This window comes from Periophthalmus magnuspinnatus, chromosome 16 (genome assembly GCF_009829125.3).
Source record: "Periophthalmus magnuspinnatus isolate fPerMag1 chromosome 16, fPerMag1.2.pri, whole genome shotgun sequence".
Lineage (NCBI taxonomy): Eukaryota > Metazoa > Chordata > Actinopteri > Gobiiformes > Gobiidae > Periophthalmus > Periophthalmus magnuspinnatus.
The window spans coordinates 1,459,941-1,487,886 of NC_047141.1; the positions used below are offsets into that span (position 1 = coordinate 1,459,941).

Sequence of the window (27,946 nt, forward strand, 5' to 3'; positions counted from 1 at the left end):
GTCAGATGAACTGAAATACCAGCTTCAGTCCAAAGATGGCACCACAGAGGCGTTGCAGAAACAGGTCATGGAAATGAAAGAGATATTGGAGCAAATCCGAAAAGATTCCTGCCAAAAATCTAAAAAGTGGGAGAAGGAAAAGCAGAGTCTCCGGAATGACACTGCCGATCGGATAACACAGCACTAACGGAGAAGAGCTCTCAACTGGAGCGTGCACTGGCAAATCTTAAAACGGACATGTCTACTCGGGAACTGAAGGCCAAACAACAAGAGGAGGTTGTGCAGGAGGTCAAGATGTTCAGGCAAATCCAAGACACAGAGAAACAGGTTTGAAAGATGGAGGAGGAGAAGGACGCCATTTTGAGGACCTGTGAGGAGATGAAGGAGGACCTGAGCATGTCACAAGTAGAACACTCCCAGCTGGAGGAGAGACGCAATACGCTAGAGCAGCTACTGAGGAGGACAGCAGGTGAGCACTCCCTGCTGGTCAAAAGGAACATTGTACTACAGCAGGAGGTGGAACAGGAGAAAAATGGGAGATCTGAGATGTGCAGTGCGTCAGACCAACTATTGGCAAGAGCAGAGGAAGGGCGCTCCCTGCTGGTTATTAAGAACAGTGTGAGGCATGAGGTAGCACAAGAGAAACACATCAAAACTGAACTAGAGGAGGAAACAACAGCTATCTCAAAGACCTGTGTGGAGCTGAAGGTAGAGCGCTCCCTGCAGGTTGAAAGATGCAATGAGTTGGAGCAAAAGCTGAGGAGGACAAGAACAGTGCTCCCTGCTGGAGGAGATGAGCACAGAACTAGGACAAGAGCTCGATAAGTAAAAGAGGAAGTGGTAAAGGCTGCTGTGCGCCAAGATCCTCTCTCAACCCCCCTTCACTGTTCTGCACATAAACAATAAAGCATCTCAAAAAAAAAAAAAAAATCATATTTGCGCTTTTGTTTAATTTAGACATAAATCAATTCATTTTGATGTCCTCTTTTGGATTGATTATTATTTGAAAAGCCTTATCCATGGTTTAGTTTATTTTAGATCTTATTAAACCTGAAAGTTTGGGGTCATACACCCAGTTTGAAAAGTGAAACCACACAAGGTGGCAGCCATTTTGGGTCAAACTTGAGTCACCCAAAATCTAGCCCATGGATTTAAACAAACTATTCTGAGGGTTTTTATCCGATGCAGCCTCATCAGAAAATATCTGGAAGAAAAGTTGTTAAAAGAATTTACATAAATCTTAGGGTTTAATGAGGGTTTAACAAAGCGACCATTTTGAAAGCAATATTTCCAGTGTGGCAGTGGTAATTCTGAACCAAATGTTACACCATGGTTTACAGGCAGCCCTCCCACTGAAGCATCCCTTCCATGGGTACAAGGGTTGTGAGGGCCCTTTATCACTGCTTGCAGTTTTAATTGCAAACTATTTATCTTAAACACTTCTACTGACACTTCTATGGGGTATTATGTTTACATTTACACATAACATATTTAGGTTGCCATGTTATCTTTTGGTGGTTGGAAAATGTTTTATTTTTATTTTTGATGCTCTGAATCCAAACACTTGAATGACTGAATAAATGCAAGACAGAAAAGTGTAATGCTATACTATGGAACATTCCATACAAAGCAATAACATATCCAAACTAAGGTTGTCAAAGGTGAATCTTTATCTTTAGAATCATATTGAGCTGTATCAGAACTAGTACAGGGTGGCCCAAAAGTCACTGACAGTTGAAAAAAAAATCATAACTCTTGTTTCTAAATATTTTTCTTTTAGCATTTAGAACTACCCTTCCAACATTAATATGAGCAAATACAGCAACGGGGAACAAACCCTCATTCTACAGTGGTACTTTGGAGTCACATGGGTCAAATTCAGAAACCCAGCGGTGTTACCGTCGACATTTTAATACCAGAGATGCCCCAAGTGTAAATGCCATTAAAGGAATAATAAGTCGTTTTCAAAGACAGGGGGCTGTATGTGATCTCCCGAGACCTGACTAGTCCCGATTTCTTCCTGTGGAGTTATCTAAGAAAAGGTGTCTGTGAATAAACCTCAGACAATAAACGACTTAAAACGTAATATCAAGGACCAAATAAGAGCCATAAGCCTGGAAATGCTTTCAAATATAGTGTGTTGGATAGACAAACTGAAAATTAGGTAATTTTTACTTCCCCTTGTTTAAGTAGTGATAAGTTCAAGTGTAAGTGAACAATTATAACCGTACATACTGGCAAAAATCTTGGAAGGTTCAATTTACCTACTGCTAAAATTTGGTGAGTATAACTTAAGAACTATAGGAGCTTGAAGATTGTATAAGACACATAAACTAGTACACGCCCATGGACCACTATGAACCTACTGGACACTGAGGGATTACACAGATATAAGGCCACATGGGAACAGAAAAGAAAGTACAGAGGTCCCTGGTTAATCACAAGGGTTATGTTCTTAACCGCAATAGGCGAAATCCACAAAGTAGTCAGCTTTATTTTTGACAGTTATTATATGCGGCACAGAGGAGATTGATTGACAATGTTTTACAGTCCCTTAGGACACAATGCATGTTCATACATTGTAAAAAAAAGTATGAAAAAATCAGCAAAACAGTGAGGTCGCAAAAGGTGAACCACGATATAGTGAGGGACAACTGTACAAATATTTCATGTGGAAAATCATATTCTATATAGTCTATTTTTATCATCATCGTGGTATCGGAATCAGTATCGCGTCTATTCCTTAGCATCAAAATCAAGTTTTAAATTTTAGTATCGAGACAACACCAGCCCAAACTATCACAATCTGGATATTTGACTTTTTAAAATGAGCCATTCTTTTATTTATTATTATTTACTCGTGTTTTGCGTATCCATCTTCATTATAATGAAAGCACAGTCCTGTCCTTCAGTCAAAATAGTAATAATTTTGACTATCCTTCAGATCAAGGGCCAGCAAACAGCTTTTAGCACTTTAATTCCAGTCCAATTTCAATCATTGTTAGAGCGAGGAAAACACAAGAATGCATAATTAATGTAGTGTAAACTGTTTGGCGAACTGTCCGTGAGTGGGAATGAAAAAAATCTTCATAAATTGTTTGTGTAAATGCTCTCCAGTTTGTATTCAAATCAATCCAGGGCTGGCCATTAGAGACAGCAGTGTTCGGAGAAGAGAGGCTGCTAATTGGAGCTGCTGGTTAATTTAAATGGAGGTATTCTGGCAAGAGCAAGTCTCTTAATTGACTCACAAATGTGCAGAGCAGAGAAAAGCAGAGCGAGTGCCAGTGTTTTCTAAAGCAATATTAAGTCTATTCATCAACTGATCGCCAAAGAAACAGGATCAATCAACAAAACTCAGAGCAGCAGCAAAAACAACTTCCCACTACAGATAATGAAAATGAGTCTATACGCTGTAATGTTTGAAATACACAGACTTATTCTCTCAAAGTGGCATATTTAAAGAGCCTATCAACTCGGAAAGGAGTATATCAGCTTAACAATGTTGTAATGCGATTGTGTTTTGAAAATCCTGTGTTAGCATTGTCAAACGTATCGAAAAACAGACATTAACTGATACTGAAACTAATATATTTATAATGATGTGTCTCTGAATGTAAGTATAAGACACACATATATATAAGACACATAGACTAGTACACACCTATGGACCACTATGAACCTACTGGACACTGAGGGTACTACACACATATAACACACATAGGAACAGAAAACAAAGTAAAAACATTTAATGTGGAAAATCACAGTATATTGTCTGAAGAAAGAGTATTTTTTATCATTGTGGTATTGGGCATTGGGCATTAAGTCTATTTCTTATCACCAAAATGTAGGGTGAAATTTTTGTATCATGACAAAACAAATCTGGAAAAATTCACACTATGGCAATAACTGAAATTTATCTCCATGGAGACAAATGGGTGACGCAACCGGGACTAAACCGGGACTAAACCGGGACTAAACCGGGACTAAACCGGGACTAAACAGGGACTGAACCAGGACTAAACAGGGTTGGAACAGGACTAAACAAAGACTAAACAGGGACTAAACAGGCACTAAACCGGGACTAAACGGGACTAAACTGGGACTAAATCAGGACTAAATCAGGACTAAACCAGGACTAAACCAGGACTAAACCGGGACTGACCAGAGGAAGAACCAGGACTGATTGGACCATGCCTGAACCAGGACAGAGCCATTTAATCACATTCTATTGTCTAAAGAAAGAATACATCCATATCAAGTCTATTCCTTAGTATCAAAATCAAGTTTGAAATGTTAGTATCATCATTCGTGGCCCTATCCTGCAAATGTCTCCAAAACACTAGTCTCCAAGAAGCTACTTTGCCTTTTTGTTTTGTAAACATTGCCACATAATGCTTCAAAATGTTTTTGTGAAAATAATTCTTGAGAAGTGTGTGGCATCCCTCTCCTTCAGAGCTAAAATTACTTATAATAATCAGCGAAATTGCGGCAATAACAAACTTTGCTTTTAGTTGGTTAAATATAATGACTGTACTGAAGGACACATACAAAGGCCATGGTTTACAATGGGTAAAAACGTCATCACAACAAAGCGCCACATACCGTCGGCAGCAATGGATAGCTGCACATCACACTAGTGAGCAGCACTTTTTTTTTTATTTATACCAAAAGGACTATGCGACGCTGGTGAATCCTACAAATAAAATGGAGAGGAAAGTGTGTACGTCAGAGGGTGTGTCACAGTGGGCAGTGTGGAGGTTAAACGGGGGTAGATCGGCAAAATGACATCTTGAAAATAGTGGATTAAAGATTACTCAAACATGAATCACTCCAAATACAACTTCAGAGGGTCAATGAGAAGAAACGACTAGAACATGGATAAAGATCTGAAAAGTCCAGTTTGAAGAATAGGTCTGATTTAAGAAGAGGGACAAAATAATAGCTTGAAAAATTAAGGGTAAAAAGTAAGTGGGTAAACTAGTTCTCAGGTGGGAGTGTTTGTACAGATCTGATTTATAATTTCAAGTGAATGTAATTGCAAAGACATATTCAGTAATGCAAAGACTCTGCCATTTTAAAAGGACCTTTCTGAAGGTGCTCAAATCATTTCCTAATGTCCACACAAACCTTTCTCACTAGACTCACAGTTTACTCAATAAAAATGATTAAAACGCTGCATTAGTCTTATATAGCACTTTCCAGACGCTCAATCAATTCTCTTTACAGTTCCATGCATTATTCAATAGATCCTCAGTGGTGGTAAGCGACTTCTTAAGCCACAGTTGTCCTGGGGCAGGAAAACTGAAGCAAAGCTATCAATATGCGCCACTGGCCACTCTGACCACCAAAAACTCCCACACATAACACATTCACATTAAAGACAATGCGAGTGAAGTGTTTTGCCTAAGGAAACAAGGGCAGTTTCCCCAAGAGCCACTGCTGTCCCACTGTGGCCCCTGGTATTCCCAGCGGTCTCACATCCAAGTACGAACAAGGTTTGAAAAGGAGGTTTGGATACTCAAGTAAGAGTACTGTTACACTGCAAAATATACACTGCGTGGCCAAAAAAAAAGCAAATAGTTCCTCTCCTTCTGCAGTTGGTCAGGTCTAGGTTCAGCAACAGTCTGTGCTCAAAGAATGAGGTCAGCTGACACCTGAATATAGTAAATGACCAGGTTACTCCATCGATACATTTTTTCTTCCCTGATGGCACGGGCATATTCCAAGGTGACAATGCCAGGATTCATGGGGCTCAAATTGTGACTGTGAGTGGTTCAGGAGCATGAGACATCATTTTCACACATGGATTGGCCACCACAGAGTCCAGACCTTAACCCCACTGAGAATGTTTGGGATGTGCTGGAGAAGCTTGGTGCAGCGGTCAGACTGTAACACCATCAATGCAAGATCTTGGTGAAAAATGAACGCAACACTGGATGGAAATAAATTTTGTGACATTGCAGAAGCGAAATCGAAACAATATCACAGTGAATGCCGTAATCAAAGCTAAAGGCAGAACAACAAAATATTTGTGTGTGACCTTTTTTTTGGTGGCAGCTTTTTATTTTTCAGCCAGGCAGTATATTACACAAGTAGGAATAAAAGTAGTGTAGTAGTGTCCGAAAACCACTTTATGATGGTCGTAAATGTAATTTATTACGTAAAATGGACTCCTGTAGCTTTAAGTCATGTTCCTATGCTGTTCCTCCTCAAAAACAGACCTGGAGTTGTGTTTTGTTTCATTCACACATGTTTGAGTAACACTTTATTATTAGTCTGTCTACATCTCCAAAACTCAAAATGCTCTGTCCTACCTTGTGATGTCATGATGCAGTAGTTTTCAAATTGACATTTACCTGTTCCCTTTTGTTTTATTCGTGATTGCCAATTCAAGGTCTGAAATCATCCTAATGATTCTAGTGAAGGTGTGTGGAGTTGATAAACTCCATCACAAGGTGGAGCAGACATGTGTGAATTTTTAGGGCCTAAAAAATCCAGCCCGACCCGACCCAGGCCAAAGCCCGACCCAGCCCGAGCCCGACCAATTAACTTGATTTGCAGGCCCGAGCCTGAAGCAAACCCGAAATTTCATATTTTATTTGTGAGGATAAATAAAAAAAATAAAGAACCAAACAAAGTTAAACATGCGTAAAAATAAGCCTACTAATAAAAAACCTTCACCACTAACAACTGAAAATGGTCTAAGGTCCTGACAGCAAAAGTGCACGCACTTGTCTGTGATGGTCTGCTTAGTGCGAAGAGGTGCGGTCTTTGGGACAAATGATAATATAGATGTTTGACGATCATCACTTTTGCCAGTACAGCTGTTTAAATGCCTGCTCAGCGTCGAGGTGCCAGTCTTTTTGCTCTCGTATGAAAGCAAAGCGCCACATTGACTACATTCAGCGAAGCCAACCTTCAACAATCAATTTGAAGCATTTCCGCACCTCACTCTTGCCGGTGCGTGTTTGCCTTTTCAGTTCCCCTGTCTTTAGTTTATCCTTTACTTCTTGCTGCTCCATATCAGCGATACCAGGTCAAAATAGATGCAGACTTGCGGAGGGGAAGAGGGGGCGTTCACGTGCGCAGAGTACGCTCTGGCTCTGCGGCTCCTGTTTAGTAGTTAAATAGCAATTACCTTACAGCGCCTTCTCTGTTTTATCCAAATTATTTTTTTTTATAACAAGTATTCCTAAGTTTAGTATCCACACATTGTTTTAGTATACATTTTTATAAACATATATTTATTTTTAAAAAGTCAGGTAGAGAGAAGCCCGAGCCCGACCCGACCCGAACGTAATGATTGACATTTTAGGCCCGACCCGGCCCGAAATTCGGGTCGGGCTCGGGCTCGGGCTCGGGCTCGGGCTCGGGCTCGGGCTTAAGATCTTACCTCTAGCGTGAATGAAACAAAACACAACTCCAGGTCTGTTTTTGACGAGGAAACAACATCAGAACACAGGTAAAAATGGCGTAGTACAGTTCCTTTAAAGTAAACGTACCTGATTTCTACTAAACCTCTGAAGACAGCAGCAAAGATGAAACAATGCCTCAAACATCTCTCTTCTCCCACGCTGTCACTTATTATAATCCGACCCTTTATTTCATGTTGTAATGAAATGCTGGCAGCTGCTGTACATTCATGATTTATTATCTTTGTTTGATTCAGAGACAGAGGAACATTTTAAACATTTTGTCAGTCTTGTCGCGCATTAGGGCTCGCAGTTGGCTGATGTATTTTTTGCTGCGAGGTGCTTCTGAGCTGGAGACATTTCCAGGCTCTTGTAGACACTGCTGACATTTCCTCTGGCGATTACCTCCAACTCGGTTACGACATGATTAGTGAGATCTTTTACACTGGGTTGTCATACAGGTTTGGTATTTATCAAAGAGAGGCCAAAGAGTCACTGGCTGCTTCGATGGAAAAGGCAAATTTCTATTATAATTTATGTATGTTGCTTTTTGTAAATTGGACTCCACGTTAAAGGGGCACCATGAAGCTTTTCTGATGGACTGTCTGCCATGTAAATCAGCCAAATTGTGCTTGTATCTCTATAGTTACAATCTTTGACATTTGTGGGCCATTAAGTTATAATTTACACATTTAAATCATAATATTCATATAAATGACTTCATAAAAGAAACAAAAAGAAAACAGTGGTGTCCAGTTGGAGCTGAAATTGCCGTAAACGTCATCACAACAAAGTGCCCCCAACGGATAGCTGCACATCACATCACACTAGAGCAGCACTTTTTTCATTTGTATCAAAATGACGACACAATGCTACTGAATCCTACGAGTGTCACTGATTAAGAAAATAAAACTGGAGAAGGAAGTGCGTACATCACAGTGGGCGTGTACGTCACAGTGGGTGTGTACCGGTGGTGGTTAAAAGGGAGTAGATCATCAAAATGATGTCTTGAGATTAAGCGATTAAAAATTACTCAAACATAAATCACCTCAGAGAATCAATGAGATGAAACAACTAGAACATGGATAAACATCTGAACAGAACAGTTTGAAAAACAGGTCTGATTTAAAGACATTGTGGAATTGGAATATTTTTAATTCTGTTTCAAGCAGCAGGAATAAGACAGCAGCACTGGAGGAGTGTTTTTTTCTTGATTGGGCAGATTTATTTATTTTAACAGACTCTTTTTTCCAGACAAAATTTTAGTTAGTTTTCATCCCTGACAGTTTGGACAGATGGGGACGAGGGGGCCTTTTTACTCTCACACACCTGAGATACTGTCCTGAAGAAGTTGGACTGTAGATGGCGCTGTCGTCCTGCCTCCACCAGTAGGAAGACAGCACCAAAACCTGTTTAAATCAGCTGACTGTACACATCACCGCAATGTCACATGACCACTCTGAGGCGCTGGTGAGCAGTCCAAACTGTCAGGGATGAAAACAAACTAAACCCTGGTATGGAAAAAGATGGACCTCATTGGATTATTGGCAGATTGTCTTATATTACCATGTATGTGTCACATCAGTAGGAGAGTATGTTTTTGTTAATAGTCAAATAAACCTAACCCCAAGTTAAGATTGTATTTCTCTGTCATAGGTTCAGAGGAAAAGAAAATTCAAATCCGTAACTGGACAAACGTTTTAGAGTGAAGACGTTTGGTTGCTCATCCAAGCCGCTTCTTCAGGTCTGGTCAGATTACTGCTGGACACTGCCTTAGATCTGTCTGAAGGGAGGAGCTAACTACACTGAAGCTAACACACCTGTTTGTTTATGTTTTTTGTTTGTGGACTAGGTCTAAAGAGCTGTGCCTAAGTCATATTTTGCATAATTGTTCAGGCCCATAATGGCTACTGGCTAGTCCTTTTGTTTTCCTTGTTTTGATTTACACTACAGGGAAAGTTTGGACACACCCTCACATTCAATGTTTTTTTGTTGTTGTTTTTTTACGACTTTCTACATTTTAAATACACACAGAAGACATCAAATATATGAAGTAAAATGGGATTACAGGATGTGTAAAGAAACACATTACATCTTTATATCTTATATTTAAATCCTCAGAGTTTTTAGTAATGTCCTGTTTTTCTTTGCTACATAATTCCATATATCTTACTTCAGGAGTGTCTTTTGACTGCTCATGTAGGTCTGAGGATATATAAACAGGTGATAAAGTATCGATACTATAAATCAATACTAAAAATAAGTATGTATTTTCGATACGAGTCTTAGTCTCTTTTAATGTCTGATTTTCAGCCCTAGTTCCAGGTGAATAGTTGTTGTAAAAGTTGAAGTCTTACATAACCTCACGTCCTTAACATTTTCCCACATCATTTGTGAGTAAAGCCTGAGCCGCCAGTGTCAGACTCAACCACAGACTCTTCCAGACAACATTCTATACCTCTCTACCTCCTTTCTCTCTCCTGCCTCATTTCTCCTTCTCTCCTATCTACTTCCTTTCTCCTTCTCTTCTCGCTACCTCCTTTCTCTCTCTCGCTGCCTCCTTTCTCCTTCTCTCCTCTCTACCTCCTCTCTGCCTCCTTTCTCCTTCTCTCCTATCTACCTCCTTTCTCCTCTCCTCGCTACCTTTCTCTCTCTCGCTGCCTCCTTTCTCCTTCTCTCCTCTCTACCTCCTCTCTCGTTCTCTCCTCTCTACCTCCTCTCTCGTTCTCTCCTCTCTACCTCCTATCTACCTCCTTTCTCCTTCTCTCCTCTCTACCTCCTTTCTCTCTCTCGCTGCCTCCTTTCTCCTTCTCTCCTCTCTACCTCCTTTCTCCTTCTCTCCTCTCTACCTCCTTTCTCTCTCTCTGCCTCCTTTCTCCTTCTCTCCTCTCTACCTCCTTTATTTCTCTCTCCCTCCTTTCTCCTTCTCTCCACTTCATCTCATTTCTCTCTCTGCCTCCATCCTCCTTTCTCTCTCCCTGCCTCCCTACTTCCCCTCTCTTTTACTCCCTCCTCCCTCTCTCCTCCCTCCTCCCCTCTTTCTCCCTCTTCCCCCTCTTTCTCCCTCTTCCCCCTCTTTCTCCTTCCTCTCTCTTCCCTCTCCTCCCTCTCCCCCTCTCTTTCTCCTCCCCTCTCCCCTCTCTCTCTTCCTCCTCCCCCCTCCTCTCTATCTCCTCCCGTCGTTCTCCTCCCCCTCTCTCTCTTCCTCCTCCCCCCTCCTCTCTCTCTCTCTCCTCCCGTCTTTCTCCTCCCCCTCTCTCTATCTTTCTCCTCCCGTCTTTCTCCACGCTGTGACTAATTACTGAGGCTGGAGTCGTCGTTGTGAAACTGTGAGAACTTGAGGAGTAAGTGCTGATTCACTGCAGCCTGACATTCACATAATACTTTATAATGAGGGTTTTTAAGATGCCTTTAGAGCTTTTAAGGGCCCAGCTCTGTCCATTACCGCGGCTTTGTTCTGTAGCTCTCAGAATTAAGGGATAACACTGCAATATTTCACCATGAAGAGCCAAAGAGCCAAATATAAGAACTTTAAAGGCCCGCCCATTCTGCATATTGATACAAATAGATCTCATGTGAAAACTCACAATCTCCAGAATTCACCATTACAGCAACACAGCCCGTGTAAAGAAATGGACTAAGTGAGTGAGACGTTAGCCACAGTGTTCAGCTCCAAATAAAGCTCATGGAGGCTAGAGCAGTTACAGGGGAGATGAGCTCCATATTTGGAAATTCAACTGCGAGAATTATAGCAACCAAAGAGCCAATCTGGTTCAGGAGGGAGCAGGTGCTTAGCAACGCTGTCAATCAAAGCTTTTGCTAACGCTAGGGAAAGCAACCTCAGGAAAAGAAGGTGCCTGATTTGTCTGTTATTAATGTTCATATCTTGATTTACAACCAAAATGACCAAAATGATGAGTCTGACAGCAGCAGAAACAGAGAGAAGGGACACAGTTTTTACACAGAAAGTGAACTGGAGCCAGAGTCGATGGAGCTGGACGTGCGCCCATGATCACTTCCAGTTTGGAACTCAGCGGTTAGCAGGTTAGCTATGTCCACTGATATATACAGTTCCCTCGCTATACCACAGTTCATCTTTCGCGGTCTCGCTGTTTTGTGGATTTTTTGTGTGCAATTTTACTTGCTTTTTTGCACTGTATGAACGTGCATTGTGTTCTGCGTCCTGATTGGTTAAGGGACTGTAGACCATTGTCCATCAGTCTCCTCCGTGCCATGTCTCCTGTACAGTGCAGAATGTGTTCAGACAAATTTACATAAATGTTGGATCGCAGTGTGACTCTGAAGTGCTGTGTGTTCGCAAGTTTCCCCCCCGACAAAACCCACAATATTCTGCACTGACAAAGGCACCTGCGAAGATTTGAACTTTGAGAGAGTTTAAACAAGAGAGAAATGTGAGAAAATGTTAATGCCTGTCTGAGAAAAGTGTATAAAGTGTGTGGTGAGGGGTTTTACAGCTTCAAAACATATATATAATAATTGGAAAAAAAATAAAGCTGACTACTTTGTGGATTTCGCCTATTGTGGGTTATTTTTAGAACGTGACCCCCGCAATAAACCAGGGACCACTGTACAGTCTATGGCCAGTACTGGTTCACGATTGGCTGCAGGTACTGAGTTTTGCTGTGGGATTAAACCATCTCTCTCTGTTTTGAGCTCAGTGCTGCCAACTGCTGGTCTTGGACAAACATGTATCACCATTTTGTGAAACTTTCCAGGCAAAGCATAGCATGATTTTCGGAACAATGAAAATGTAGGACGATTCCCGTAGCGATAACCAATTTCAAACAAAATATTATTAAGCTGTGAATGGAAAAAGTTTAAAAATGTTACACAGATATCACACAAAGCTAACACTCTTGGAGGTCTTCTATCAGAAAAAGTTCATAGAAATCAGAACTAGAAAAATTAAAAGTTCATCTAAGATTATATTTTTTAGTTTTTATAGAAAAAGTAAACAATATAAAACATGAAGAATAAACAAATGCGTAAAAAGAATTGTTTTTACAGTGTTTGAGTGAAAACTGAAGGATCCTCGTGGAGTCTGTCCACACCTCGAAAGAACTCTACCTCTGAGCTGGAATTGGCCTCATTTCTGGAATTTAAGCCCCACCTTTTACTGTCACTATCCTTCTCTTTCTCTTCATTTTTCTCTCCATCTCTGTCTCTTCTCGCTCTTCATCCCATCCCTCTCTATCAACTTTATCGTTGTCTCTCCCTCTCTCTCACTCTTAATCCCTTTTTTTCTATTCTCTCCTCTCTCCTCCCACTCTCCTCCTCCTCTCTCCACCTCTGCTCCCTCCCTTCCCTCTCTCATCTCTACTCCTCCCCTCCTCTCCTCCCTCGTCCTCTTCTCCTCTCCTCCCTCGTCCTCTTCTCCTCTCCTCCCTCGTCCTCTTCTCCTCTCCTCCCTCGTCCTCTTCTCCTCTCCTCCCCTCCCTCGTCCTCTTCTCCTCCCCTCCTCCCTCTCCCCTCCCTCTCGCTTCCTCTCATTCTCCTCCTCTTCTCCCTCTCTCTTACTGTCCTCCTCTCCTTCCTCTCTCCACCTCCCTCTCCTCTCACTCTCCTCTTCTCTCCTCCTCCTCTCCTCCCTCTCTCTTACTCTCCTACTCTCTCCTCTTCTGTCCTCCTCTCCTCCCTCTCACCTCCTGTCCTTCCTCCCCCTCCTTTCCTCCTCTCCTCCTTTCCTTCCTCCCCCCTCCTTTCCTCCTCTCCTCCTTCTCTCCTCCTATCCTTCCTCCCCCCTCCTTTCGTCCTCTCCTCCTTCTCTCCTCCTCTCCTCCTTCTTTCCTTAAATCCTGTGCAGCTTATAAACTTTCACTTTAAGCTGCATATCTCAAATCCACCTCCTTTTGGATTAAACAGATATGAGTTTCATTCTGAGTCTTTTATTTCAGATCAGCTCTGCTTCGTGTGTTACTCAAATACAGTTTAAGTCCCATTTTCTCACCTGATTGTGGCCAAATAATATCGTTCTTTTGTAAATGTGTTTGTTAAAGTCTGTACCTGATTTTTACTTGGCTAAAAATGTGGAAAAAAAACATAACTATTTCCTAAACAGGCTGCAGTCATCCAAAGTTATTCCTCATTTACCTTTGCTGACTTAACAGGTGCTTTTCACAACTCTCTTCGACCAGAGCCTGACTTAAAGCTCCTTGGCAAAAGACAAAGTTTAAATTTGTCAACTGGACAAATGGTTGTAGGAGTAAAGATGTTTCATGGCTCATCCAAGCAGCGAAACGTCCAACCGCTTCTTCAGTTCTGGTCACATTTACAGGTGGCCACTGCCTTATATCTGTCTGAAGGCATTTCAGAGGAAAGGAAGACTCTCACTGCTCTAGAAAAGGACCACACAGCATCAACCAGCTGAAAAAGGGGAGATGCACCGTGACCCTGAACTCAGCTGATCACGAGGCTAAAGTGAACAGCCTCCTCAGTGACACCGCCACACGAAGAAGGGTACAAGAAAAAAATCATAGACTGCTTACAGAAGCTGGAGAAGGAGGACGTCATTGATAGAAAGCTGTATTACAGACTCTATCCTGGTGATTCCATTCCTTGTATCTATGGCCTCGCAAAGATCCACAAAGAAGGAGTACCCTTCAGACCCATTGTATGTAGTGTTGATTCTATCACATACAATGTGGCCAAACATCTGAACACTATCCTGGCTCCTTTGGTGGGCAACACAGAGCACCATATTGAGAACACAGCAGAATTTGTGAGCAAAATCAAGCATCTCCAATTTGATTCAGATGAGACCATGGTTTCATTTGATGTGACCTCGCTTTTCACTTGTATCCCCACATCAGGAGCGGTGGAGGCAGCAAAGAGGAGGCTACTGCAGGATACTAAGATAGAAGAGAGAACTAAACTGACACCAGACCAAATCTGCAAACTGCTAGAAATTTGTCTTATTACCACATATTTCCAGTTTAGAGTGAATTTCTACAGGCAAATCCACGGCTGTGCCATAGGCTCGCCTGTCTCTCCTATTATGGCTAACATATATGGAACAATTTGAACAGGAGGCATTGGCCTTATTTCCAGGCACTCCACCCACGCATTGGTATCCATATGTGGATGACAAATGGACTAAAATCAAAACTCATAGATCTGGAACCCTTTACTGCACATATTAATGCTGTGGATCCAAACATCAAGTTCACATGGGAAGAAGCCAAGGAGAACAAACTGGCTTTCTTCAGAATCAGAATCAGAATCAGAATCACTTTTATTGATCCCCGAAGGGAAATTCTCTTAGTTACCAGATGCCACAACCACAGGATAGAATTTAAGAATAAAAATAAAAAGTAATTTAAATAAGAATAAAATTTGTGCAATAAGAATAAAGTGTCATGCAATAAGAAATAAAGTGTCAGTGTTTCTAAAGTGTCAGTGTTAATAGATTATGCAGTAACAATAGGAGAGGACCAGTGTCTCCAGGTAGAAGTCTTCAGGAAACCCACACACACTGACCAATACATGCTGTTTGATTCACACCATTCACTGCTGCACAAGCTCAGAGTGATCCGTACACTACAACAGTGGTCCCCAACCTTTTTTGCACCACGGACCGGAACAATGTAGGTTTTATTTTCACGGACCGGACTGCTACGCGTGGCAGATAAATATGGCAAAAATAAGTTAAGTGCATAAAAAAATACAACTCACCACAGTATACCGCTGCATCAGTGGGAGCCCTGCACTTGTTTCTTCTTTCCTTCTTGCTCACGTTTGTTTCTTTCAAAAAACTCTAAATCTTATCTTTTAATCCTAGGTGCTTAGTCTCCATGTGCCAAAGCAGTTTTGAAGGTTTCATTGCCTCATTTGCTTTTCCTCCGCATATTATGCAGAGCGGACTCTGCACGTGAGTCACCTGTAGCGACAAACTCATATTTTAAGTAGGACTCCTGGTGTTGTCTGTTAAATTTATCTTTCTTTTTCTTGGAGGTAGTCTCCTCTTCTGGCTCCTCAGTTGTCCTTTTCCCCTTTGTTAAAAAGCTCTCCAAAGACTTTTGTTTTGACTCATTTTCACTCACTTGTGGCTCTACTTTTGTGCGTCGTGTCTGACGTGTTATACATGATACGTCATCACGGAGACAAGAGCAGATCTAGCACAGATATAATAAACTTGCCACTACATCAAATAGATGTCAGTGGCGATTTCCTATCAGGACTTTCATTATATATCTACTGTTAAACCTTTCCTGCTTCGGGGCCGAACGGTCACTCTTCCTCCGGGGTTTAACTCCCTGTTCTTAACCTCAAAGTTGTTTTAAGTGTGGTGCGAGCTCAAAGATCCCAGACTGTTGCTCCAGAGTTGGTGGCTTTATTATCTGTACTGCACTGTAATAAGGCATCACTTCTGCTCTAACTCACACACTGTCTTTTTCCAAGTGCATATGTAGACTCTCACACTCGCCGCTTTTCCGCGGGTTGAACCACACTATGCGCCACATGCACGCTCACGTCACCTCTCACTCACGCTCACGCACCACACTGAACTACAGCACATAGGAGCTAGACACACATCTCACAACACTACGGACGAGCTTATTAGCGCGTCATGAGGGACGGCCGAAAGTTAGAGTCGGAGAAGATGCGGTCGCTGATAAACTATTTACTGTTTTTGTGCAGCCCGGCAGCAAATGCGTCACGGCCTGGTACTGGTCCCCGGCCCGGTGGTTGGGGACCACTGCACTACAACACAGAGCTCAAGTGGTGCCTACAAACACAGAGGGAAAAGTGAAGGAGAAGCAACATGTGGAAAAATCCTTCTTGGCTTGTGGATATCCAAAATGGGCCTTCAATAGATCTAAGAGAGCTAAAAAAACAGGACAACAAGGAATCTGAACCTAGAAGGAGAGGTGTTACCATTCCTTACACTGCAGGTGTGTCTGAAAAACTTCCAAGAATTTTCAGACAGTTTGAGATTCCTGTCTTTTTTACACCCACAAACACTTTAAGAGAAAAACTGGTTCACCCAAAAGACAAAACCCCAAGCTCAGACCGAGAACAATGAGAACCATAGCAGGGTCGTTAAGGGTTGAATAGGGTCGTTTCATCTGAAACTGGAGAAAATATGTGTCTACAGTTTCAGTGTGGTTAGCCCCTCCCCTCAGATAGATATCAGGCAGTGTCCAGCAGCAATCTGACCAGAACTGAAGCAGTGAAACATCTTCATTCGTACAATGATTTGTCTAGTTGACAGATTTAAACTTCGTCTTTTGATTTGGATCAGACCTGGATGACTGAGGGATTACACAGCCACTTAAAGCTAATGACAACTAGCATGCCAAGTCGCACTTTCTAATTATCGGGAATAGATGCGGACAGCACATAGAAAACTTATTTTGACCACGAGAGAAAAAAGTTATTCCTTGTTTGCCTTATGCAAGCATCGAGCATCCTAAGTATTCACCATGATGAGTTTATTATCACTTTTCACTGCTCTCAGTGAATAGAGAGTGACAGAGTGACAGTAAAGCTAACAAAATCTAGCATGCTAACCCTGTAGATGTGTCATCCACCTGTAGAATTCATGTGCAATACTCAGACTGTATAAAGAATTGGAGTAACGGAGTGTGACGTCACCCACGATCACCATAACACTCCTTTATGCCCACACGCCGTCAATCAAACTAGTTGCTAAAGCTAGTGGGAGCGATCTCGGGGAAAGAAGGCGCTTGATTTGTCTGTTATTAATGTTCATATCTTACAGATAAAATAGCAAAATAAAAATATCAGGATCATGTAGAGCAGGTTAATAGGAACATTTTAAGACTTTTTATATATACAGTCAATGCTACAGCTAGGGATAGGACGATATATGATAATATCATTAAACGCGATAAAAAGGGCAGCAATTAATCATCCGTGGCACTTTTTACTAATTGTGATCATCGCACATGATTATAATCGCCTTTATGGCACCAGACTGCCTCATGTTTCTGGTTTCAATAAAGTGTTTAGATGTTAGCTCTGGTGTTTGTCCAGAAGGGGGCCCTCTGTCATAGCAATGACACTTGTTAGCATCTGTGCCTATTCTGATTTGGGGATGATTCTTCACCTCAGTCACTGTCATAGTTCAGTAGATCTGAATCCCAGTGACTGCGCACGCTTACATCCTCCACTCAAGAAGATGAAGTCTGATGTGTGGAATTATTATGGATTTGAAAAACAAGAACAACAGAACGAGCCACCAATCTGCAGAGCCTGAAGGAAAAAAGATACAGCTCCGACACCACCAACTTACATGCACATTTATGAGACAACCATCCTGCATCGCTTGACAAACTTGAGCCAAAAATATCCATCATAAGTAACATACCATGTGAAATAAACTATTGAATGTAGTTTGTGTTAATTTGTATGAATTGATGATTTGTGTGAATCCGTGTTTGTATCGACTTTGCTATTGCTAGACAGCGCTAGCTGAACAGCATTTTGCACAGCTGATTGCACAGTTTGCTAGCAGCCCCGCATGGTTTTACAACAATCATGAATTCATCTGAATACCTATAACCTCCTAGGACCTGGCGTCCACACATGTGGACAACACATTTTGGGCTACAATACTTTTTTTTTTCTCTACAAGGTCCTGGTGTCCACATATGAGGACATTATTCTGCCTTTGTTTAATAATTATCGTGATAATATTGTTTATTTTGGTCACAATAATCGTGAGTCTAAATTTTAATATCGTCCCATCCCTGGCAACAGCCCTAGTTAGCATTAGCGGTTAGCATTAGTGGTCAGTACCTGCGTCCTTAGGATCTCCCCTTTGCTGAGTTGCATGTCTCCAGTCAGCTCCTTCACTGCGACACCCAGAGGCTCCAGGCGTTTACTGAAGTAGTTTGTCATCTCAGCGGCCAGCGCCTTCATGGGAGCGACGTAAACGATCTGGACACAAGCGTCACAAGGGTCAGATATGAGAGAAAATTCCAATCGTTATCTCATCCCTGTGAACATATGATGTTTCAGTCAAATTGTGAGATACTATGGCAAAAAAAACCCTCAAGTAAAAGTATCAGGTGAAAAAGTACCTGTTTAAGATGCACTTAGCGTAAAAAGTATTCATGCAGATTTTGAGGTGTAATAAAGTTAAAACTGTACTTTGGATGGGTGTTTTTTGCAAAAAACACGTTTATCTCCATGGAGAATGTTCCGCAGTATGGTTTTAAGTTTCTGTTTCTACAGAACCATGCAGATGACATGCCACCTCCAGAATGTTACATATTGAACCTTTACCCAAACATATCATTATGACGCTTAGTTTTTTACTCACAAAAGATTTTCAGCATTTATTTTTCTTTTGTTACTTGAGTAAGAGGACAGATACCAGAGCAAAAAATTACAGCAAGTAAAAGAATCACATGACAAAATGTACTTACGTAAAAGTATTAAAGTACTTGTTTAAAATGAACTTTAAGTGTAAAAAGTAAAAGAATTTCTCACAGATTTGAGTCTTATAAAGCGTTATAACATTATAAAATGTGGTGATTTTGCAGAGATTTGAGATGAATCAATAGTTTTTTTTTTCTCTATTTATCTGTACATTTTTGTTTAGATGAAATTATGAAAGGGTTAAAAATAAACCCTCAGCCTTTTCAGCAGGTCTCAAATAATAATAAAAAATACTTTTACTTTTCAGTCCAGTTCAAAAATGTAGTGGAGTAGAAAGTACAGATACTGCTCTCAAATGTACTCAAGTAAATCCATTGTAAAAAAAATCCATTGTAAAATGTACTTAAATAAAGCACAGGTACCTCAAATTGTACTGAATTTGTTACGTTCCACCTTTTGCCTATTTTTTTTTTTTTTTTTTTTAAAGGGACGTAGGTGTAATAAAGCCATTTATTATATTTATTTAATTATTTATTAACTAATTTATTAGATTTATTTTATTTATTTATTATTATAAATGTATTTAAATTGTATCTGATAAAGCACACAGAGGGTAAATCCGGTTTGAGGAGATCTGTGAAAAGCCAATGTGTTGTAACAAACTCCAAAACAGTGGAAGTAGGTCATAAAACGATGGTTACCAAAGTGCTTGTTCAGGTTAAATATTAAACACAGAAATCCCTGGACACTTCAGGCTGTGACCTGCTGCTGTGGTTTATATAAAGAACCAGACATAGAGAACTATTTCAGCAACAGAACACACAGACATGGTAAGTGTTATACACAGGAGATGCACTTTTATTGTTATTTGAGGTATCTGTACTTTACTTAAGTACATTTTACAGTGGATTTTTTACAATGGATTTTACTTGAGTACATTTGAGAGCAGTATCTGTACTTTATACTCAACTACATTTTTGAACTGGACTGAAAAGTAAAAGTATTTTTTATTATTATTTGAGACCTGCTGCAAAGGCTGAGGGCTTATTTTTAACACGTTTATAAATTGAGCTAAACAAAAATATACAAATAAAAACAAAAAAATCTATCGATTCAGTTGTTTCACCACATTTGAAGCTTTATAAGACTAAAAATCTGTGAGAAATACGTTTACTTTTTTACTTTTTAAGCACATTTTAAACAAGTACGTTAATACTTTTACTTATGTAGATGTTTTCATGTGATACTTTTATTTGAGTATTTTTGCTCTGGTATCTGTACTTTTACTTAAGTAACAAAACGGAGTACTTCTTCCACCGTAGCCATCAAGTCTGGTCCTGGTTTGAACCTGGTTTAGATCTGGTCCAGCCCTTAGTCTTCAGTTGAGGTGTGATCTGTGTTTATCATATATATAAGTATTTAGGGCGACAGTGGCTCAGTTGATAGAGTGTTTGTCAGCTGATCCGAATGTTGCTGGTTCAAATCCCACTCTCAACATAAACATCATCAATTCCCGCTCTCTTGATGTTAAGAGCTTTGAGCGTTCAAGGTGAAAAAGTGCTACATAAAAATGTGACCATTTACCTTAGGTTTGTTTAAAGCCGTGAGGTCAAAGGTCAGTCTTGTGACCTCTTATTGAATTATGTATACTGTATTTGTATTGCACTGTATTCTCAGCTGCTCTCTCGTGGTGTTGTGTTGATGTTCTGTTTTATGTAAAGGCCCAGTTAGGGACATTGAGAATTAGCCTTGGCTTAAATGCTGCAGTTCCTGATATAAACCCAGATAAATAAAAGATGTAGATGGGGTTAATCCAAACATCTGCTCTCTGGTTTAACACAAAAGCTGTATATTTTGTGGCCTACTTTTACCACACAGTTTAATAAAGTTCTCTCCACAGATCAGGGTTGTTTTAGCGCTGCTGCTGCTGGGAGTAGCTCTCCAGTCTCCACTGCCGTTTGACTGTGATGACGTCTACAAATCTGGATGGGGTCAGAATGGCGTCTATACCATTTACCCGGCTGGCCCCACCTCCGCTGTGCAGGTTTACTGTGACATGGGACAAGACGACACAGGCTCTGCTGCAAAATGGACAGTAAGACAGGTTTTCCCAACTATTACACTATTACAAAAATACACTGCCTGGCCAAAAAACAAGTCGTCACCTGGATTTAACTAAGCAAATATGTACACGCCTCCTATTGGATAATTACTGCATGGGTTAGGGTTATCTTATCTTTCAGCTGCAACAAGTTATTTAACCCCAACTGGTGCAATGAGTTACTTCTCATTTCTTAAACATCCATGTTGAAAGACACATCCTGTGGTCGTGAAAAAGATGTCAGTCTGTTTGAAAAGGGTCAGATCATTGGCATCAAGCAGAGAAAATGTCTGAGGAGAAGCATAAACTACTAAAATTGGGTTAAGAACTGTCCAACACATTATTAAAAACTGGAAGGATAATGTGGACCCATCGTCTTCGAGAAAGAAATGTGGCCAGAAAAAAATCCAGAATGATCGTGATCAGTGATCATTTAAAGGTTTGGTGAAATCAAATCAAAGAAACACAACAGTAGAACTCAGGGCTATGTTTAATAGTGAAAGTAAGAGCATTTTTTAAAATAAATGAAATGAAATATTATTTATTGAAATTTATTTTTTGGTGGAGATTATTTTTTTGGACATGCAGTGTTGAATAAAAGGGAAAGACTGCGTTCGAATATCCCCCCCGACCACTGACTCACCACACAGCCCTGCACTTTTTAGTGTTTCAGCCGCCGGGCCAGTATAGCGCATGCACCATTAATACTACGAATCCCAGAAAGCTTTGCAAATATGTTGGCACCGGCCCCCATCACTTCTGTTGACACTCATTACCATCTGCTACCTGTCACCTCACTCAAATTTAATCCACCCCTTCTGAAAAACATGCAGATGTTGTTACAATGTTTCAATAAATATTTTGTTTGGCCCACGACTTAGTCACAGTTTTTAATTTTGGCCCTCAGAATTTGAGTTTGACACCCCTGCTATAGAGCCTCATTCACAGAGATTCAGACTCACAGCTCACTACTTTCAGGTCATGTGACTCTGGTCTGAGTGAAAAAAGTTTCAAGTCTGATAAAACTTGACTTCTATCATAAATAATGAGATTCGACTGGAACAAGTCTTTATGGACTGACAATGATCAGACACGTTCATGTCAAAGTGGATCTCATATAAACTCACAGGATTAAAAAAAAAAAAGTTTCTGATATGTGGAAATTATCGCTCTGTTAACAGCACGAGCTAAGGTAAGCGGTTAATGCTAGTCAGCTTTATTTTTACAAATATATATGTTTTAAGGCTGTAAAATCCCTCATCACACACTACACACTTTTCTCACACAGGCATTAACATTTTCTCACATTTCTCTCTTGTTTAATTAATAGTGACTCACGTGTATTTCACAGTTCCTCTGACCATACCTCGTCCTGGTGCTGCTCCGCTGTAGTGTCGATCTAACATTTATGTACATTTGTCTGAACACATTCTGTACTGTACAAGAGACACGGCACGGAGGAGACTGATGGACAATGGTCTACAGTCCCTTAGCCAATCAGGACGCAGAACACAATGCGCATTCATACATTGTAAAAAAGCATGGAAAATTGCACACAAAAAATCCGCAAAACAGCGAGACCACGAAAGGTGATGCGCGATATAGCAAGGGACCACTGTAGTGAAATAAAAAGCAGGTTAATATGGACATTTAAGACCAAATTGACAAGTCTGACAGCAGCAGTTACAGAGAGAGGGGACACAGAGAAAGTGAAATGGAGCCAGAGTCAATGGAGCCGGAAGTGTGCGCATGATCACTTCCTATTTGGAACGCGCCGGCTAGCACATTAGCTAGGTCCATTTATTACAGTCTATGGTCAGTCTATGGTCCAGACTTGTCTAACAACCTGTCATTACAGGTCATTCAGAGGAGAATGGATGGCACTGTGAATTTCTTCAGGAAATGGGAACACTACAAGAACGGGTTTGGGTTTGCTGGTGGCGAGTACTGGCTCGGTAAGCAAGGACACCAAAGCATAATGTGATTTTTTTTTTTTTTTTTTACATAATTCTGATTCTCTAATTCCTCAAATTTTTTTATGTTTTATATAAAATGCTCCATTGTCTTTGAACCCTCTTTTCCAGGTTTGGAGACGATGCATTTAATGACAAAAGAGAAAAGGTATGAACTGAGAGTGGACCTGGAGGACTTCGAAGGGACGTCGGTTTACTCACATTTCGCATCTTTCGCTGTTGGAACAGAATCAGATGGTTACAGGCTCAGTGTGGGGACGTTTGTCAAAGGAGCGGGAGGTAGGACACTAAGGAGTTCTTAAACAGACCTGTCAGGACAATTACTACTAGACTTTAATTTGAGCATTATTTTAAACTAGTCCTACTGAGCTTGTGTATCATTCTCATCTCAATACGACTTAATAATCTAATACGACTTAATAAAAGAAACAAGCCCACTAACTTCCATGTTAGAAAACTGCAGTGTTCATTCTACGCTGTCGAATCCTACGAGTATCATCGATTAAGAAAATAAAACTGGAAAAGGAAGTGCATATGTCACAGTGGGCGTGTACGTCGCAGTGGGCATGTAAACGGGCGTAGATCGACAAAATGGCGTCTTGAAAATAGTCGATTAAAGATTCCTCAAATATGAATCACTCCAAATACAACTTCAGAGGCTCAATGAGAAGAAACGACTAGAACATGGATAAACATCTGAACAGAACAGCAGAATAAAGAACTGATTTAGCTAAAACAGGTGAGCAACTGTCAAACAGGTCTTATATAAGCACCATACAAAATGTGACCATTTACCATTTGATCTGTAGAGTTTGAATAACTCCAGACTCATGATGGAAACTCACTAAGTCCTAAGTGTTTCATTCGGCTGTTTACGCTGCAGCTCCATTTACGCTGCACATTCAGACTTAGGGGGATTATCCTGCTTTAGGGTTATGTGTCAGTGGCATAAATTAGTTTCAATATTATAACACACTAACACACTATGCAAGAAAGAACCTCACCCAGACATTGACAGAACATGCAAACTCCACACAGACAGGCCTCAGCCCACATTTCAAATCAATAAAGTGGAGGTATTTTACTTCTATGGGCTATTAACTGCAATGCATAACATATTTAGATCACCATGTTTCCATTTACTGTTTAAAAAATCCTATGTTTGTTGAGAAGCCGCCCCTCTCTTTTCTATCTGTACTAAGTCAGTTTTGTATCATGTTTTTTTTTAATATATATATTTATGGAGAATTGTCGTCTGGAGCATGGGTGATGTAGGATTATGGGAGGAGCCTTGTACAGAATCTTAGAGCTAACTGTAAGGAGGGTTTGAACAGGGCCCAGGAGAGATTGAAATATTACTCAAAGATGCATGGATGACATCTAAAACCTCTTCAAACATGTTTTGATGAGGGAACAACGTTATAACTTCACCCATAGTCAGTTATAGCGGCCAATGTGGAGCCCAGTTCCATGTGACGAATTCCAATCACAAGTATCATAGCAACCAAAGAGCCAATCCGGAGCGAGGCTGTTGAAGGTAATGCCCCTTTCTGCCCACACCGCTGGTTTAGGAGAGAGCGGGTCCTTAGCAACACTGCCAATCAAACCTGTTGCTAATGCTAGCGGGAGCGACGTCAGAAAAAGAAGGCAGCTGATTTGTCTGTTATTAACATTCATATCTTGATACACAGATACAATTGCGATATAAAAACCCGAGGATCATTTAGAGTCAGTTAATACAAACATTTTAAGATCAAAATGGCGAGTCTGACAGCATTTACAGAGAGAGGGGACACAGTTTTAAACCCAGAGTCGATGGAGCCGTAAGTGCGCCCAAGATCACTTCCTGTTTGGAACGCAGCGGCTAGTGCGTTAGCTATGTCAATTTATATATACAGTGTATGATCTGAATGAACCATCTTTTTTCTCTTTTCCTGCAGGAGACTCACTACAGATCCACAATGGCCAAAAGTTCACCACTTTCGACAGAGACCAGGACACGCACGGCTCAAACTGTGCGGTGATCTGTTATGGAGGCTTCTGGTTTGAGGCGTGTTTTGCAGCCAATCCAAACGGAGTGTACACATGGGGGCCATCACCGCGCTACGCCGGCGTTCACTGGAGAACTTTTAAAGGACTCGAGTACTCCCTGAAAACACTGGTTATGAAGATACGCCCAGTGAAAGAATGAAATAGAAGTACAAGAAAATATTTAAATGTTTTGTTTGTTTGTGTACTGCTCACAACTCGTATTAGTCCCTCAGTCGTTTAGTTCATTAATTGGTCGATGGTGTCTTAGGCTGTGTCCGAATGGCTCCCCCAGCCCCTGACCCCTCATTCACCACACAGCCCTAAACATTTTACTGTACTTTTTAGCAGAGTCTATAGAGACTCACAGACACAGAGAGATTGAGACTCACAGCTCACTACTTCCAGGTCACGTGACTCTGGGTCTGGGTGAAAAAAGTCTAAATTCTGATAAAAGTTTATTTCTGTCATAAATGCTGATCACATTGGACTGGGACAAGTCTTTATGAACTAATAATAACAATAACACATGTTTATGTCAAATTGGATCTCACGTAAACAGACAGCAACAGTTTATTTAAGAATATTTTAACCATAATCAGGATCAACAGTGTGATGAACCAGTGCTTCTATCTGCCTCATTCAGTCGTGTTGTGTCCAGTTAAAGACAGGTCTTCAACTGGACTGTGTGCTGATGTTTTTCTGACTCTCTCAATGCATTGTGGTCTATATTGACCAATCTAGTGACCACTGATGCCCACTACTTTTCAAGGTGCACTGTGGGAAATTTTGAGTGCACAACTTTTCAGCAGCTGGACATTCGGACAGCAACAAAAATGGCATGACTCCTAAATAGTGCCCCCTGTAGGGAAGAGTGTGGACATACAGACACAGCCTTAGTCGATCAAAATGTGCTTTCCGTTTACATTTGGAAACGGACGAAGGGAGAAGTGAGTGAGCTGCCGTGGTCCAAACAAGAAGTGATCATGGGTGCGCTTCCGCCTCCATCTACTCTGGCTCCACTTAACTTTCTGTGTAAAAACTGCATTCTCTCTCTCTGTAACTGACCAAAATGACTCGTCGTTTTGGTCTTAAATGTTAGTATTAACCCGCTCTACATGATCCTGGGGTTTGTGTCTGTAAATCAAGATATGAATATAAATAACAGACAAATCAGGTGCCTTTCTCCTAGATAGTGTTAGCAATGTTAGCAACAGGTTTGATTGACAGCGCTGCTAAGTGCCCGCTCCCTGCTAAATCAGCGGTGTGAAAGGGCGTTACCTTCAACAGCCTCACTCCTGATTGGCTCTGTGTTTGCTATGATACTTGAAGTAGGAATTCGTAATATAGAACTGGGCTCCAAATTGGCCGCTATAACTGCTAGCCTCGATGAACTTCATTTGACTGGATCCGAGCGCTGCGGGTGACGTCCTTAGTCCACGTCTTTACACGTCTATAACAATGCCCCCTTTTTAGTCGATCTAGATTTTGTTTAGCCGACCACAGCCCGAGTGAATCCAGACATCTACATATTAGAGAGAGTGTGTGTTGTCCTGGTGGCACCTACACACACACAGCGACACAGACACTCCCCATTCATCACCATTACACTTTGCACATCCCAGACTCCGCCGTCATATTTCTCTATAAATTGTGATTTGTGCTGGTTGCCTGGGAACAAACGATCGCGACTGGTTTAGCTCATTAATCACGCCACTGTCCTCCTGGTCCCTTTTCTCTGGCACAGAGCCCTCAAATACCAGCCACCCACCGCACTACCTCAAACAGTCTATTTAACAAGGCTTCAAGGTCTCCCTAATGGTATCTAGGGCTGGCAAAAGAATCAAAAATCAGATACTCATCAGTACTAAAACAGGTATCGAATGTGGATACCCATTTGAGCAGGTATCGATATTAAAAAAGTCCCATTGACAGGACAGAAACGACGCTTTCCTGCATCTGTTTATAATGATGTGTCTCTGTACGTCTCACAAGTATAAGACCCATGGACCACTATGAACCTACTGGACACTGAGGGTACTACACACATATAATACACATGGGAACAGAAAACAAAATACAAATATTTAATGCAGAAAATCACAGTATATTGTCTGAAGAAAGAGTGTTGTGGTATTGGGATCCGCCTCGGACACTGAGTCTATTTCTCATCACCAAAATGTAGGTTGAAATTTTTGTATCTTCACAAAACAAACCTGGAAAATTTCACACTATGGCAATAAATGAATAAATGACAAACGGGTGATGCAGCCAAGCAAAGTTACAGGTCAGATCTGTGGAGAGGCGAGTCTGCTCACAGTAAGAATGCATGTTTTTCAAGGTACGTTTTTAGCAATACACCTATTGAATTAATAGAACACAGAAAAGTTACAGAGTGAACCTTTACATTATTTCAACTCTTGTAGGTCATTTTTTGTAGTGCAAGAAAATCATTTTGAACGATAAACTCTTCCTAGAATAAGGCCACATGGGAACAGAAAAGAAACCAGGAGTAAACCAGGACTGAACCAGGGTCAAACCAGGACTAAGCCAAGATTGAACAGAGGAAGAACCAGGACTGATTGAACCATGACTCAACCAGGAGGCATTTAATGTTGAAAATCATATTGTGTTGTCTAAATAAAGAGTTTTTCATTATCATCTAGTTATAAAAGGTTCTATTAAAAATAAAAGGTTCTATTAAAAATTGTGTTTTAAACTCACCTTAAACTCGTCCTTCTTGATGACGCCGCCAGGCTGCAGGTGTTGACGGATCTCATGCAGCACCGTTAGCATGGCGATGTTGGTTTTACCTGCTCCCGTGGGTGCGCAGATCAGAAGGTTCTCGTTGGTGTTGTAAGCCGTCTCAAAAACCAAGGACTGGATCCGGTTCAGGCGCTTCATGCCTTTGAAAACCAGCTGACCAATCTGAAAGCAAAAAGTGAGCCAAGATAAGCACATTTATACATTTTGTTTATGTTTTATTTCACAGAAAAAAAATGACACAAACGTAACATTGCAACAATGAAAAAATGTCAGTTGGTAACCTCAAAGAAAGAACTCGT

The 27,946-nt window shown here is 40.9% G+C and overlaps 2 protein-coding genes across 3 annotated transcripts in view; one reads left to right on the forward strand and one right to left on the reverse strand.

Annotated features, from left to right (window-relative positions):
- ascc3 (activating signal cointegrator 1 complex subunit 3) overlaps positions 1-27,946 on the reverse strand; it is a 222,178-nt gene that overhangs the window by 114,390 nt on the left and 79,842 nt on the right. For both annotated transcript variants that reach the window (XM_033980435.2, XM_055227922.1), the window contains exons 9-10: positions 27,606-27,809; positions 18,195-18,335 (exon numbers count right to left, since the gene is read on the reverse strand). In XM_033980435.2, coding sequence (XP_033836326.1) covers positions 18,195-18,335; positions 27,606-27,809 — 345 coding nt within the window. The remainder of the gene's footprint in view (positions 1-18,194; positions 18,336-27,605; positions 27,810-27,946) is intronic.
- LOC129456949 (microfibril-associated glycoprotein 4-like) lies at positions 19,569-25,064 on the forward strand. Its single transcript, XM_055228033.1, has 5 exons — positions 19,569-19,609; positions 20,680-20,874; positions 22,739-22,835; positions 22,965-23,132; positions 24,794-25,064. Exons 1-5 carry the CDS (start codon positions 19,607-19,609, stop codon positions 25,042-25,044), a joined length of 714 nt encoding a protein of 237 aa, XP_055084008.1. The 5' UTR covers positions 19,569-19,606; the 3' UTR covers positions 25,045-25,064.

Bases quoted from the DNA above. Each gene is read 5' to 3' on its own strand.
- LOC129456949 (XM_055228033.1), top strand. The intron at 20,875-22,738 runs GTAAGACAGGTT...CTGTCATTACAG, and splicing joins GCTCTGCTGCAAAATGGACA to GTCATTCAGAGGAGAATGGA. The intron at 22,836-22,964 runs GTAAGCAAGGAC...CCTCTTTTCCAG, and splicing joins TGGTGGCGAGTACTGGCTCG to GTTTGGAGACGATGCATTTA.